This window comes from Erythrolamprus reginae, chromosome Z (assembly GCF_031021105.1).
Source record: "Erythrolamprus reginae isolate rEryReg1 chromosome Z, rEryReg1.hap1, whole genome shotgun sequence".
Lineage (NCBI taxonomy): Eukaryota > Metazoa > Chordata > Lepidosauria > Squamata > Dipsadidae > Erythrolamprus > Erythrolamprus reginae.
In genome coordinates, this window is record NC_091963.1 from 20,737,018 (window position 1) to 20,754,275 (window position 17,258).

Sequence of the window (17,258 nt, forward strand, 5' to 3'; positions counted from 1 at the left end):
CAAACACGGACTCGGGGGTTGATTGAGAGCCTCCCCATGCCGGCTCCGATGTTTTAAAACACACGCCCCCGCTGTAGGAGGCAGCGGAAACGCCGCGCGTGTGTTTTAAAACATCAGAGCCGGCACGGGGAGGCTTTTAATCAGCCTCCGAGCCCCAAACCCGGACTCGGGGGTTGATTGAGAGCCTCCCCATGCTGGCTCCGATGTTTTAAAACACACGCCCCCCGCTGTAGGAGGCAGCGGAAACGCCGCGCGTGTGTTTTAAAACATCAGAGCCGGCACGGGGAGGCTTTTAATCAGCCTCCGAGCCCCGAACCCGGACTCGGGGGTTGATTGAGAGCCTCCCCATGCCGGCTCCGATGTTTTAAAAGACACGCGCGGCTTTTCTGCTGCCTCTTGGCGAACTTCCCCGCTTCAGCCGACGTCTTTTCCCCTCAGCCCTCGGGCTTGCACGCATTAATCGCTTTTACATTGTTTCCTATGGGAAACAATGTTTCGACATACGAGCTGTTCGACGTGCGAGCCTCCTTCCGGAACCAATTAAACTCGTAAGTCGGGGTTCCACTGTATTTATACAGATGAATCTGAAGGTTGGGGAATCATCTTTGTTCTGCTTGTATGGTTGTGAAATTGTCAAGCATTATAAAAATCCTTCAATTCTAAATTTGATTTGCAGAAGTTTTTATTTTTTGAAAATGTTATCACATGTAAAGTTTCTAACAACAAATGAATACAAGTAACATTGTCATTGTATTAGAATTCAGGAGACAATATGGATTTTTAGTATGATTTATATGATTAAGGAAAATAAATGCAAATTACTCTATTGTGGATAGCTGACAGATGCTTGTACAGAAGAATACTGTATTTGTCACAAGATTCCTGTAGAACGGTTTCCTCAAATGTTGTGCTGACCAAGTTGACCAAGCATGCCTGACTTGGTTCTTCATGAGGTAGTGTTGACTTGGCCAGGCCTTCACACCAAATGTCCTGGAAGCCTCCAGAGCAAGGCATTAAAAAGTTTCCCTGTTTGACATGCTAAACACCCCAAAATTTCCAGTAGCATAGTGCAAAGAAGTCACAAATGACCAAATGTTCAGGAACACACAACCGCCCAAGCTCAATCACCCTAGTCCACCTATTTTCACTATCCTGAAGTCCTTCATACGAATGTGGACATTACAAGGCAGTTGCAAGGCAGTTATACCAGGTCTTATTCTAAGGCCACTACACCATTCTCCAAATAGCACAATGCTTTGTCTAACTCATATGTGGCCTTCTCACAAAAGTTTCCTAGGTATTTAGAAAATATATATATTTGCATCTAAGACCAAAAACAATTTGGAGAATATGTAGCTAGCCTTAACTTCTGAAATTTCAAAGTTTCAGACATTAATCTTAGATAATATCCTTCCTATAATATATTCATGTGGTATAAATTGTTGTTTCACTCTTTCACAGGCATTAAAAAGTATTTAAATAATGCATATGGTAGAAAGGTACATGGGCAGGTTCTGGTTATAAATCACTTGTTTGACATTGCTGATCTTCTTCTTGAATATTTACTAGAATTATTCTTTTAGTGATTCTGCTGCAACCTTCATTAGCTATTCTTTGAGTGTCACTAGAAGGTCAAATGCCAGCCTTGACAATTTCATCTAAGAAACTTGGAAAACTTGTAAATAAGATGAAGAATGTTAGTGTTATTGCTTCCAGGAATTTGACAGGACATTAATCAAATATATCTTTCTTCAAACTGTTCTCTGCTTGGCCTCCAAATGACCAAGAGTTTAATATTTTCAGAGACAACAACTCATAGTACGTTGAGATGGAGCCATGTTGGTATTGAAGCTGTAGACATTGGTAACACAACTCCTAAAATCTTTGTAAAGTACCAAAGGCTAAACTGTTTCCATTTAAATGGTCCATCCCAGGCCAATTATTTAGAACTGCAACTTCTATAATTCTCCCATAATTCTGGAAGTCATGGTAGCTAGAGAATTCTGGGAATTATAATGCCAACAGATCTGATTCTAAATCGATCAAGATTGCTCTAAGCTCTATTCCTGTTCTAAAGCAATATTTCTGGCCTATTGCTAGACCTTGCATTTTAAAAAAATGCCTCTCCAAATTTCTTGTTGAATACTGATTTTTATAATTGGTATTTCTATTTTCAGGTTTGTATTTTATCCAAACAGACACTTTCCCAAAATGTATCAATGCAATTAATGATAGTAATGAAACCCTGGGAAAAAATCCTTTCAGATTGAAACATGGGGATCCTAGGATGCTCCATTTACCAGTGGAAAAATAATTGTATGACAATAATTTCTTACATTCTTTCATCATCTTGCAATTAACAAGTACACTAAGCTCTATTCAAGGGGAAAAAACCCTCATTTAACAGAATGTTTATTTTATTTTTGTCTATTTGAATTATAATTGATAGAAAAGATAAAGAAAATTTCTACTTTCTAAGCCAGAATATTGTATATCATCATTATAGTGTTTTGTACTGTAATGTTGTGTACTATAGTGTAGCAGATTTTAAATGTTCCGTAACAGGGTAATTTTATGTTACCTTCTATTCTTTTTAACTAGAAGTATTGGGAAGCGAAGTTCGTGATCTTCTATATGTATTTTATACATTGGAACCATGGTGGCAAAGAGGTTAGAATGTAGTATTGCAGGCTAATTCTACCGACTGCCAAAGGTTTTATCCTCACGACTTCAAGAATGACTCAGCCTTATAATATATATAATTGGATAGCGAGGAGAACCAAGATTAAAGGCTAGAAAGTATGAAGGAAAAAGTATAAATAAATTAAAACTCAAACAGATATTGGAAAATCAATAGAGGGGGGGGAAGGGAACAACCAATGTAAATATTGAATAGACTGTCATGTACCTCTTCTTTTTTGTTATCTGTCTGTATTGTGTCAGACAGATAGATAGATAGATAGATAGATAGATAGATAGATAGATAGATAGATAGATAGATAGATACAGGGGGGGATGCAGTTCTGGTGGTGGCAATGTAGGGGACCTCTGCTTGCCCTGCCCCATGGCTTCCCCCCACTACCCGCGCTCACACCGGCTTTCCCCCACCACCTGTACTCACTCCGGCTCCCCCCCAATGCTGCTGCCATTTGCCCCGAGAGTGAGGGGCGAACGGAGGTGAACAGCAGCAGTGTGGGTGGCCACTTAAATTATTTTTGCCTGTTTCCAGGTTTTTCATTTTTGCGCATGTGCAGAAATGAAAAAACAGAAATCTTGCATGCACGTGTCCTTGCGTACATGCACAGAAGCTCCCAGCCCATTCCGGTAGGGCCGGGAATGGTGGTCCGCCCTGGATAGAAATGACAAGAAAAAACTAGTAGAAATAGAAGTGCAGACTTAGTAAATAGTTTGACAGTGTTGAGGAAATTATTTGTTTAGCAGAGTGATGGTGTTCAGGAAAAACTGTTCTTGTGTCTAGTTGTCTTGGTGTGCAGTGCTCTGTAGTGACATTTTGGGGATAGGAGTTGAAACAGTTTATGTCCAGGATGCAAGAGATCAGTAAATATTTTCACAGCCCTCTTTTTGACTCATGCAATCTACAGATCCTCAATGAAAGGCAGTTTTTGTTTTTTCTACAGTTTTTCTACAGTTCTGATCATCCTCTGAAGTTTGTGTCAGTTTTGCTGGGTTGCAGAACCAAACCATTGTGATTGGTGTTGGGTGAACTTAACTTGCAAAGTTCGGGTTTGTGCCCAACTTTGCAGTGTTCGGCAGGCTGAACCCGAACCTGAACTTTTAAAAAAGTTTGGGTAAAGTTCGGGTTCGGGTTCCACATTCGCTCAAACACCGCGAAACGCTGCCGCCTGGGAGGAGAGTGGGGGAATCCCATTGTGGGATTTCCCACCTCCTTTTCCTTGCAGCGCCGCAAGCAAAAGGAGGTGGGGAATCCCACGAAGGGATTCCGGGGGCGGGGCTTTGACGTCACAGAGAGTACTTCTTCCCCATTTCCGCCAGCCAGGAAGTAGTCTCCATGACATCAAAGCCCCACCCCCAGAATCCCATCGTGAGATTCCCCACCTACTTTTGCTTGCAGTGCCACTGCGGTATCCTTTTCTGTAAAAATAAAAGGAATCAAAAGGAGGTGGGGTGTGGCTTATTTTGTGGGTGTGACTTAATGGTCATGTGACTTGGTAGGAGTGGCTTGCTGGCCATGTGATCAGATGGGAGTGGCTTGAGCAATCATTGTTCAAGTGAATTGTTAAGTCCTTGACTTACAACCTTACCAGTGTCGCTCGCTGGGGTGACAATTTGCTTTGTGTTTCTCGTGCTCTCCTTCCTGGGTTGCCCCCCCCCCGCCTCAGGCTGGGTAGCTAGGCGAATGGTTGCTGCCAGAAGGATAAATACTGCCAGCGCTGCTTCCACTCACGCCATCTGCTTTCACCTAAGGCAGGAGGTGGCCGCGTGAGGCTGTAAGGGAGCCATGCAGGAGAGAGGGAAGCTCATCCCAGGAAAGAGGAAAAAAGCAAGGGCACAGAAGCAGCAGCAGCAGGGGGAAAAAAGGAGAGCCAAGCCAAGACCAGTAATTGAGGAAGTGACAACTGCTGATCAGCTGGAGCTGCGCACGCATTTTCATTTCTGCCGGTGGAACTGCGTTCCACCCTGTCCTGCCTGCTGCCCACCCTTGTGCAATGGAAACCTTTACCTTTATAATCTCAGAGAGTTTTTGTTTCAAGTTGCTGGCTACTTCAATGGCTACTTGTGTGCATAACTGTGTAGCAGATGTTTTTCATGATAATGTATTTTAAATTAGTTTTTTAATTTTTTAATATTAGATTTGTACTGTATTGTATTGTATTGCCATTAATGTTGTGAGCTGCCCCGAGTCTTTGAAGAGGGGTGGCATACAAATCTAATACATTATTATTAAATTATTATTATTATTATTATTATTATTATTATTATTATTATTATTATTATTATTAGAAACTGGGAATCTTGTTTCTTTTATTTGACTTTTCAATAGACATTTCACAATTTGGATAAAACCTTCCTGTATTCTTCTGGCATTTATAAGCAATAAAAGGAGAGATAAAACCCTCTGAAATACTGTTCTTATCAGTAAACTTGCAGCACCTTTAATCTAAGGCATGGAACGAGCAAACCAATCTCCATTCACAGTATTTTTGAAGGCAGAAGGGCAACTGTAGCATCAAGCCATTTTTGTAATCTCTTTTGTAAGCCATTTTAATCACATGAAGCATCGGCAAAGCTGTCTTCAAGAGAGTATTTCTTCTTTTTGTTCCTTTGTCTTTGAAAAAAAACCAACCCACAAAGCTTGTACACAAAGCTGATCAATGGCATCTAAAATATCAGTGTTGAAGAGGAAATGCTGTTAGCACAATGTTTCACATATGTTAATGCTTACGATGCCATCAGTGTCAGCTTTATTTTCAATTTGATATATACCAAAGCTAGCATACAAATTTAACTGGTGAGGTAATGTCATTTTTAATTTAGAGAGCCTTTAACTGTCCACTTTAACTAGTGATATCATCTTCATAGTGCTCTCTGAGGTCTCCTGTAAGTATAACTAATGGACCCCAGACAGTTTAGAATTTAATTGTTAAGGGTGGCAGTGGTCATCATATCTATTTGTTCCCTATTGTTCACTTCAAAATTGTCAGATACAGATTAAAGTAGTACTGTCTTTTTTTTTTAAAAAAAGTACCCTATCCATTAATGTAATTTCACATATGTAACAATAGATAAAATGGCCAGAACAAATTAATATAACATTAATTTCAGGTACAATAAGATAAAATAGGATTGTCCAAATAAAAATTCATTTCATGAATTTAAAAGGCAACTACTAGAAATTTTTTTAAATTATTCCTTAGGGTGATTTTTAAAAAAACACCTCTCTAGCTTCTCATTAAAAAACAACAGAATAAAACAATACCTGAAATGGAGTTTCCTAACTGATTTTTTTGTTCTTTACAAGCAGATACAGACTCTTCATTTTTAATTAAATCAACATAAACATTTTGGCTTGATGTAATCAGCTTTAAAGACTACAGGTGTGGGTTTAATTGTATGCAAAGTTATGGACATACACACATTCAGTTCACATTCAGTCTATGAAAATGAATAATGTGATTAAAGATAAATGTCTTAAAAAACTATAAACAAGAGACTGGAATACACGCTTAGCAAAAGAAAGGTGGTTTGATTCTTCCACATCTCAGATCTAATTAGTTGTCATTGTTTTTCATTTCATTGAGATAATTGTGGGTTTCATCAATGAATTTTTTGGGTGAGTCCACCCCTACATTATGTTAGAAGTTGGGCAAAGATTATGCAGTGGAAAATGAGCCTTATTTCCAAAAAATTATCCAAAGAATTATAATTATTCAAAGAATTATAATTCAGAGTTCTAACCATGGTACACATTTATTTAGATGCCTTTAGCTATTGTCTCTTCTTGATATAAATCTGCTTTGATCCAGAAAATAGCTTTATATAATTATGTTTGTATGAAAATATAAAGAAAATTTGCCCAAATGAGTTATGGCCTGCTTAATTATGCTGATGAAATATTTCATAGCAACAGTGATAACCCACTAAAGTTAAACGTACATAATAAATCCCATTTAATCAATATAAGAGCTTAAGTTGTAGCAAAGTTAGAAACACAGAGATATGACTATGAAAAACCAGAATCCATAGCTGCATTGAATTGGTATCAGGATCCTATTAGTACCTAAAGATTCCCAATTAGAATACTGAAAAGGGGGAAAAAAGAGTATCAAAACTTGAAAAATTATTACTGCCTTATTGATATTGCCAGAATATATGATGGGCTAGAGCTTCAGTGGCAATAACATACCCAATATTATTCCCACAAGATCATATGCTGCAACATCCTGCCTGTCAATGACTACTTCAGCTTCAACCACAATAACACAAAAGCACGCAACAGATTCAAACTTAATATCAACCGCTCCAAACTTGACTGTAAAAAATATGACTAGCAATTGAGTTGTTGAAGTGTGGAACTCATTACCGGACTCCGTGGTGTCAACCCCAACCTTTTTCCCTTAGACTTTCCACGGTTGACCTCTCCAGATTCCTTAGAGGTCAGTAAGGGGCGAGCATAAGTGCACTAGTGTGCCTTCTGTCCCTTGTCCAATTGTCTTTCCTATATTTTATATATCTTTTCTCCCATTCATATATCCTTTCCTCTTCATTGATGTATTCTATTCTCATATCTGTTCTTCTATTCCTTCCCTGATATTTACTACTACATGTTTTTAGTCTCTTTAACTTTCAATTTGTATTGGACAAAATAAATAAATAAATAAAATACATTATTTATGTACTTAATGCTTAATGCTGGATGCCCATATTCTTGAATTATCTAGATAGGATAGCTTGAACGTGGAAAATGCAAACATTCAACTATGTCTAACGGAAGGAAGTTAATTCATGTCTTAAAAGGAAGCAATTGTAAAAGCCGATAAAGGATTTGAAGTATGACTTGATGTAAATTCTGTAACATCTGTTCTACCTGGTGAGAGATTTTCCCCATCTCATATGGTTGCCATAACAACAAAGAAATACTTCCTAGCCAAATAGATTCCATTTCTGGAGGGCGCCTGACAACTAAGTGAAATGAAGATGGATATTTTAATCCAAGATAAAGCCTGAAAGAGTGGAAAAAGAAGGTCAAAGGGAAAAATGTTTGGAAGAAGAAAATTTTGGAAGACAGAGAAACAAGAATAAAGCAGTTTAGAAAGAAGAGAAGTGGAAGGAACTGACTCAAGAAAATGTAAACATTCCTGCTGTATAGAGCGCTGGTGAGACCACATTTGAAATACTGTGTTCTAGGGACCTAAGCTACAAAATGATATTGATCAAATTGAACGGGTCCAAAAACAGGCTACAAAAATGGTGGAATTCAATTCAATTCAATTTATTAGATTTGTATGCAGCCCCTCTCCGAAGACTCGGGGCAGCTCATAACAATAATAAAAACAATATTCCAGCGAAAACAAATCTAATATTTAAAAGCACATAAAACCCTATCATATTTAAAGCATAAAACTTATCAGGAAAGATTTAATGAACTCAATCTGTACAGTGGAGGACATGATCAAAACACTTAAATATGTTAAAGAGTTAAATAAGGTTCAGGAGGGAAGTGTTTTTAATAGGAAAGTGAACACACAAACAAGGGGGCACAATATGAGGTTAATTGAGCGAAAGATCAGAAGCAACGTGAGAAAATGTTAGTTTACTGAAAGAGTAGTAGATGCTTAGAACAAACCTCCAGCAAATGTGGTTGGTAAATTCACAGTAACTGAATTTAAACATGCCTGGGATAAACTTATATCCATCCTAAGATAAAATACAGGAAATAGTATAAGGGCAGACTGGATGGACCACGAGGTCTTTTTCTGCTGTCAATCTTCTATGTTTCTATGTTTCTAAGAAGGAATAATAAGTTACAGAAGAGAATAAGACACATAGAAAGAGCAGAGAGACAAAGAAAACGGTGAAGAAATATAATCCATATATTCCCCAAAAATTCCATACATAATTAAAAAGAATTTTTTAAAAATTTAGAAACATAGAAACATAGAAGTCTGACGGCAGAAAAAGACCTCATGGTCCATTTAGTCTGCCCTTATACTATTTTCTGTATTTTATCTTAGGATAGATATATGTTTATCCCAGGCATGTTTAAATTCAGTTACTGTGGATTTATATACCATGTCTGCTGGAAGTTTGTTCCAAGGATCTACTACTCTTTCATTTAAATAATATTTTCTCATGTTGCTTTTGATCTTTCCCCCAACTAACTTCAGATTGTGTCCCCTTGTTCTTGTGTTCACTTTCCTATTAAAAACACTTCCCTCCTGGACCTTATTTAACCCTTTAATATATTTAAATGTTTCGATCATGTCCCCCCCCTTTTCCTTCTGTCCTCCAGACTATACAGATTGAGTTCATTAAGTCTTTCCTGATACGTTTTATGCTTAAGACCTTCCACCATTCTTGTAGCCCGTCTTTGGACCCGTTCAATTTTGTCAATATCTTTTTGTAGGTGAGGTCTCCAGAACTGAACATAGTACTCCAAATGTGGTCTCACCAGCATTCTATATAGCGGGATCATAATCTCCCTCTTCCTGCTTGTTATACCTCTAGCTATGCAGCCAAGCATCCTACTTACTTTCCCTACTGCCTGACTGCACTGTTCACCCATTTTGAGACTGTCAGAAATCACTACCCCTAAATCCTTTTCTTCTGAAGTATTTGCTAACACAGAACTGCCAATACAATACTCAGATTGAGTATTCCTTTTCCCCAAGAGACTTTAGGATTTGTGGATTTCAACTCCCAGAATTTCCCAGAAAGCATGTAGGCAGGAGAATTCTGGGAGTTGATATCTTAAAGTGTTTGAAATTAAGAAATACTGAAATTGATCATAGAACGCATTCTCACTCAATAACCAGAGTCAAATTATCATATTCTAAACAACCTTGAGAAGTCTATAATACTAGGGAAATGAGAAGGAAAGAAAAAGGGAGAAAAACCTGCATTAAAGTGGATGGACTCAATAACAGTAGCAAGCGTTGCATGATTGGAAGATCTCAAGGACCAAATCAGGGATAAATTATCCTGGAGAAAAACTGTGAAGCTGCTAAAAGTCAGTGCTGAAATGATAGCACATAATCAATCAAACATTCAACGAGTAATGCTGGGAAAGTATCTCCAAATTAACTTTTAATAAGATCTGAATTTCAATAGCTGGGGAGTTGTCCAGAGGTCGATATAAGGTGGGAGGCTATAAAAATGCTTTAAATAAATAAAGGTTTTAAAACTGACATTTTTCTATAATCATTGAAAATAAAGAATAGAATAACAAGGTTGGAAGAGATCCTGAAGGTTTTATAATCTTGACCACCTGCTTGAGCAGAAGCCCCTATACCAGGAGTGTCAAACTCAATGTAATGCCTCTGCCAGGGAAAATGGAGCTCGGGAGGGCTGTGTTCAACCTTCCCAAGCTTCATTTTCACTGGCAGAGGGTTGCAGGAGATTATCGTAACTGCAAACAGAGCGTATGAGGGCCACAGGTGCTATTTTCACTGGCAGAGGGTTGCAGGAGGCCATCACAGCTGAAAAGGAAACTTGGGAGCCTGTTTTCACTGGCAGAGCACTCAGGCTGCCACAGGCATTCCTGAGCTAGCATCATTCTGGGAGTTGAAGTCCACATGTCATAGAAGAGCCGAATTTGCTTACCCCTGTGCCTCACTGAATTTCATACAGCTGGCCATGCCCACCCTGGCCATGCCCACCCCTGTCCCCCAAGGTCAAACCTAACCCTGATGCCTCCCTCAATGAAATTATATTTATTAGATTTGTATGCCGCCCCTCTCTGAAGACTCAGGGTGGCTCACAACAACAACAACACAATGTACAGAAAACAAATCTAATATTAGATAAAAAGCTGGATTTAAAACCCATACATATTAAAAACAATAATTACAGCATAATCACACCATTCTCATGTATTACAGTCAGAAAAAAGGTGGCGGTGGGGGAAGAGATAGTTAGTCCCTCCATGCCTTGGCAACATAGATAGGTCTTCAACATCTTGCAGAAGGCAGGAAGAGTGGGGGAAATTCGAATCTCCGGGGGGAGTTGATACCAGAGGGCAGGGGCTGCCAAAAAGAAGGCTCTTCCCCTGGGTCCCGCCAAATGGCATTGTTTAGTCGACGGGATCCGGAGAAGACCAACTCTGTGGGACCTGATTGGCTGCTGGGATTCGTGCAGCAGAGGTATTCTGGTAAATTGAGTTTGACACCCCTGCCCCTTACCATTTCAGGCAATTAGTTGTCCAATTTTTTCTTTAAAACCATGAAGCATATACAAGTTTTGGAGGCAAGCTGTTCCATTAATTGATTTTTCTTGCTGTCAGGAAATTTCTCCTTAATTCTATTTCCTGTTCTGCCATCAGGTGCTTTGGAGAATAGGTCAACCTCCTGTTCTCTGTGACTACCTCTCAAATATTGGAAAACTGCTATCATTTCATCTCTAGTCCTGACATAGTTCCTGCAAATTTATTTATTTGATTTTTATGCCGCCCTTCTCCTTAGACTCAGGGCGGCTTACAACATGTTAAGAATAGCACTTTTTAACAGAGCCAGCATATTGCCCCCACAATCCGGGTCCTCATTTTACTGACCTCAGAAGGATGGAAGGCTGAGTCAACCTTGAGCCGGTGATGAGATTTGAAGTGCTGACCTACAGATCTACAGTCAGCTTCAGGGGCCTGCAGTACAGCACTCTACCTGCTGCGCCATCCCGGTCCCTCAACAATGTTCATCATATGGTTTAATCTTCAGACCGTTTATCATTTTTTTCTTCTCTGTGCTCTTTTTAGCATCTCAACATATTTTTTTATATCATAGTGACCAAAACTGGATGTAGTATACTGATTTTGCAATGCATTATAAAGCATTACTATCACGTCACATGATTGATGCAGTCTAGGACTGAAATGCCTTTGCAAGCAGCTGTACCCCACTATCTGTCCACTAAGAATTCTAGACCCTACTAACAATTACAATTGTGAGAAGGAACCATGTGCATTTGGTTTTCTTTGCATGTACATTTGGATTTTTGTGCCTAAGTGTAAGAGCCTATTTTTCTCAGCACTGAACTTCATTTTGTCAGATGCATTTTTCCATCAATCTATCTGTATCAGATGCAAAGCCTAGGGCAACTTGATTTTATTGAAGGCTGATAAGGTTAGTGTTTGACCTTGGTAGGCCAGGATAGTGTAGCCAGCATGACATCATTTGTGTTGGGGAACACCTGTGGTGGCCTGAGGATTCTACCAGTGAAAATAGCTCTTTAGCTCTGTTTTTGGCTGTGACAGCCTGACGCAACCTTTTGCCAATGAAGGTTATGAGAACTGATTGGTTTATCCTTTAAATGACAGCCAGGATAAATGCCACTACCTATTAATATTGTTCAGGGTATTGTGCCCAATTAATGTTTCAGAAATTTGGTAACCAACCTTTTTTTGTGTGTGTGTGTTTATGTGAATTTTGGTTAATAATTGGGATCTTTAATCTTTAGTAATATAAATTCTCACTTATTGTTGTGTATGCTCCTGTTCAGTTTGGGGATTTTTCAGATTCTGATTCAGAAAGTGGTTATGAATTAGTGGTAGGGCCTGATTTAGAGGCAGAAGAAGTAGGAGACCAACCACAGGATGTTTCTATTGGTTCAGATTCAAGTGAAGGAGAAGCAGATACTAGATGGATAAATCCTTATTTCAGATGCTTGCAGAGGCGAAGAGAGCAAGTGTTAGGGAAGAAATATTAAGGAGAGGAACGGGTTAATTAATTAAGTAATTAATTTATCATGTCCAGGTGTCAGAGGAAGAGAAGAGTTGAGTCGTCAATCTGTGTTAAGAAATATGAAGGTTTCTTTCAAGCAGCTCTGAATGTAAGCTATGCCTGGTGTGCTTTTAATGCAGTTTTTTATGATTCTGGGCTAACTCTGACTAGCCATAAATCTTAGAATGACTTGTGGAATGTTTTAATGATTTTGATGTTGCTTTGCATACCAAAGTTTAAGATAAGAGATTAGCGCTGTATGCCGAGATGATTCAGTGTGGAACAAAGGAAAGAAAAATAAAGATGATGTGGTGTTTTACAAATATATGCATTTAGCAATCCTTTATTCCAATTAACGGTGGCCTTAGCCGGAGATCAGAATATAATATGCCATTATGAAATTGTTAGATAATTGTCAAGATCTATTTTTTTTAATTTCAACTTTGGGAACTGATGACAATGTCTGTCCATCATGTTCAAAGAGGACCTTGACACCTAATGGATTGTGGGCTGTATGCAATGTGTCCGCAGATGGCTGGTAAGACCTATATGGGCATGAAATGTTCTGCCACATGTTGGGCAGACATGTGTGGGCACCATTGCTGCAGCATTTGCAACTCTGGCTTTGTGGTAGGCCTGCTCTGGAAAGGACCTCAGGGTCAGGCACATTATCCTGCCATCAGATCCTCAGACTTCTATGGAGGCAGGTCATGTGGAAATGGTTCAATTGCCTAGCAAGTCTCCTGTATACAGTCCAAGTCTCATTGGCATAAAACAGAGTAGTTAGCACTACTGCTGAGTAGACTTTGAGCTTTGTAGCAAGGATTATTCCATGTTGGCTCCACACGTTGGTCATTTGTCTGCCAAATGCAGAGCTTGCCTTGGCGATTCTGCAGTTGACCTCTATGTCAATTGTCACTGCACAGGAGAGGGTGTTGCCAAGTTATGTAAATTGGTCCACTGCTTGTAGCTTTTGTTCCTTTACTGTGATGGTGGGCTCTTGGTATTTGGCTTTTGGAGCTGGCTGATGCATTACTTTACTCTTCTTTATGTTGATAAGGAGACCAAACTTGTCGCATGCTGCTACAAAATTATCCACACTGGTTTGCATTTCCTGCTCTGATCCAGCATTCAGGATATAGTCATCAGCAAAGAGGTCATATAGCACAGTCTCCTTTATCTTGGTGACAGACTGAAGTCTTTGTAGGTTGAAAAGTTTCCCATTGGTCCTGTATCTCAAGCTAATTCTTAAGGAACTGTTCTGGAAGGCATCTGTTTATCTGAATTTCATCTGCTTTGGTATTCAATCTGGAGTCCTGCATTTTGCGAAGCTTGCTCTGTATGATCCTGCGAGTGTTGTTGAAGGCATTTTTCTTAGCTGTTGATGACAGACAGTGCTTTTCAGCAAGTAGGGCCTTGATCTATTCATCATTTTTGTCAAACCAGTCCTGCTGTTTCCTGTGTGAGGGTCCTAGAATCTTTAGTGCAGAAGAGTGCACAATGTCCCCAAAGTGTTCCCAGTCCTTCTCAGCATTTCCCTCTAATTGCAGCTCTGAGAGTTGGTTGTCAAGATCTTCTGCTAGTAAAACTGCTTTGTTGGGGTTCCTCAGTTTATTGACATTGATCTGTTTTATCGCAGCTTTGTTTCCCTATGGACGTCTCTTTGGCTTGATGTGAAAACTTAATTTGGAGATGATGAGTCTATGGTCAATCCAACAGTCAGCGTTTGGCATGGCTATGGTCCCCCTTACATCCTGTCTGTCTTTCCTCTGCACAATGACATAATCAGTAAGATGCCAGTGCTTGGAATGGGGGTGCAAAAGATGGTATTGGTGATGATCATATTGTGAGCCACACAAGTCTTCAGTAGTAATAGGCCATTGCTGTTACATTTGCCAATACCATTTTTTCCAATGACACCACCCCAGGCAGAGTGATCGGATCCTACTCTCATGTTAAAATCACCAAGTAGAATCAGCTTGTTGGTGTGCTTCAAAGTAGGACATCGAGATCTTAATAAAACATGTCCTTTACTTCATCCAGGTTTGTCATTGTGTCTAGGCACTGATCAGTGTGGCTTGCTTTCCTGTCGGCAATGGGAGATGCAATGTCATGAGTCAGTCATTCACTTACTTATTTGTTTGTTTGTTTATTTATTTATTTATTTATTAGATTTTTATGCTGCCCTTCTCCTTAGACTCAGGGCGGCTTACAACATGTTAGCAATAGCACTTTTTTAACAGAGCCAGCCTATTGCCCCCACAATCCGGGTCCTCATTTTACCCACCTTGGAAGGATGGAAGGCTGAGTCAACCTTGAGCCGGTGATGAGATTTGAACTTCCTTGGGAAGACTGGCAAGTCTGCACACAAGTTGATTTTTAACCGCAAAGCCAACTCCAGATTCACCGCATTCATTATTACTACGTCCACACCAGAAGAATGTATAATCACCTCCTGTTTCTGTGAGCTGGCCCTCATTAGCTAGATGAATTTCACACAGGGCTGCAAAATTGATGTTAAATCTTGCAAGCTCTCTAGAGACCAGGGTTGTTCTTATTTCTGGTCAATTTGCTAAAAGGTTGTCTTGAAGTATATGTATGTTCCATGTGCCAATGGCAAGTGATGTCACCTTATGTTTTCTTTGAGATTTTGTTATTTGGCCACATGAAATGGGATCCCCTTCAACCATGATAGGTGGACAGGTTTATATAAAACAACAATGCTTAGGGCACCTTTTCTAGCCCCACCTATGCAGTTGAACAGTGTGGTCCTAGCAGTGTGCTCAATCACTCAGATATTGCTGCTCAGCTGTTGCTTGTCAGCAAGAAGATGACCATTAGACCTGAGTCATCTATGTGCAGATTCGTGGCTACAGGTCCCAGTGTATTCATACCTACTGCTTCATTACTCACCCATCACCACAGGATTTTTCATGGGAATTGGGGGCTGTCAAGACTTGCATGTGAGGAAGAGAAGTGCATAGTCAGCCTCACTCTCCTTTCCCAGATTCCATCTTGCTGCAATAGCAGGACAAGAATCAAGATAGTTGGAGATGGGCTGGACACAGGAGTTGACTAGGACTAGGTCATCTTTCGTGTCTTGTTGTGCTCTTAGCATACCACATTGCTAGCAGAGGCCACCTTCATGACTGTTGTCCTATTCTAGGAGGTTTCATCTGCTCAGTCTGCTGGAACCTGTCTTCACATGCTTGGATATACAAGTCCCTATCTCACTGAAGATCAATGTATATGTTGATGTATGTGTCAATGCATGGGGTGTTCGGGGAAGAGTAGTACCTCTGGTGTAGAGCATGTTGTGTCCTTTTATGTCAGCTCAATTTATGCCAGCTTTTATGGCAGCTCATTCACCTTTGATCCTCACCCATGGATCCTAGTAGCTGTAGCATGCTTAGTGGCCATATCCCAGGCAACAGCTTCAATAGGCTGGCCAAGCCAGGTAGAGAGTAGCCATTGGGTCATTGACCTTCAGTGAGATAGGGACTTTGGGAACTAATTTAAACCTATAGGGACAATTTCAATTTAATTGGTCTTCAAGCTGACTTGGCAAGAAGCAAGTCCATATTTTTATGCTATTTTATGAGCCTCTGTTATTTTACAATCATTTGAGATTGATAAAATGGATTGTTTAATATGCTCATGCAGCTGAAGCAGTATTTCATTTTCATTATTGCATATTTCCTTTTTTATTATTTTATACACGCATGTGTATGGGATACAGGATCAAACAATTGTAATGGAGCTTCTCAATCCTCATACAAAGTCCATTTTTATATTACATAATCATTTAAAGTAATATGATGTTTAAAAATACACAGATGTGTAACAATTAAGAAAATAGCAAAGCAAATAAAGGTAGCATAATATGTGGTACTTCATTTATTATTCTGTGGACTATGCACTTGCAGGATTGCATATCAGAATACAAGTATTGTACAGAAATTAAAGCCAAAATGATGCTTTAGAATTCAGACAAGAACACCACTATTTGAAAAGAATTTAATTTATTATGTATCGATAACAATGCCATGATAGACAAAGGAATGCAATTTAATAATACAGAATTGTGCTCACGAGTTTTCCTTTTTCTTGTTAATTGGTTACTTTAGCTGATATTGTCTGTAACCATAATGGTGCTATTCTTCCTAATAGTTCCATCTCACCAGATGATGTCTACCGACATGATGTAGTCCATTTTAATTTTTTTTTTTCAATTTACACACATCTTTTAGGATAATACAGCTTCCAACAGGCTAGTATTATTCTTCATTATCTTTGCTGTATGGCTGTGGTTCTTAAATTAATTAGTTTTCTTTCTTTTTTTCTGCCCTGGAAATTAAAAGTTTTTTTCCCCCTTCAATTTATCTACCAGGTACGATTATGTTGAAGTGATTGATGGAGACAATGCAAATGGGCGAGCGTGGGGAAAGTTTTGTGGCAAAATTGCCCCCCCACCTGTGATATCTACAGGACCATACCTCTTAATCAAGTTTGTCTCTGATTATGAAACTCATGGAGCAGGCTTCTCCATTCGCTATGAAATTTTTAAAAGAGGTGAGCAAGCTCTTAATCTTGTCATGCTAATTGTTTTTAATATGAAATATTGACAGTGGGATTGTTCAATTTGAAGGTCACTATTACTTGGAGAGAGGGGAATTAAAAGAAATTTAATGTCAACTTAGTTTCTAGAACATTGCTTTCATAGGACTGTGGAAGTCAGGGAATCAAGTCACTAACTTTTGGTTTGTTCTGATACAAATGTAATTCCTTTTTGCATTCTATTCTCCAAATAGCAAATGCTATTACTCTGGAAAGCTACGATCATGATAA

The 17,258-nt window shown here is 39.2% G+C and overlaps 1 protein-coding gene across 1 annotated transcript in view; it reads left to right on the top strand.

Annotated features, from left to right (window-relative positions):
- Positions 1 to 17,258, top strand: part of NRP1 (neuropilin 1) — a 183,983-nt gene that overhangs the window by 62,542 nt on the left and 104,183 nt on the right. The window contains 1 exon segment of the mRNA XM_070766851.1: positions 16,801 to 16,982. Within this exon segment, the coding sequence (XP_070622952.1) occupies positions 16,801 to 16,982 (182 nt within the window).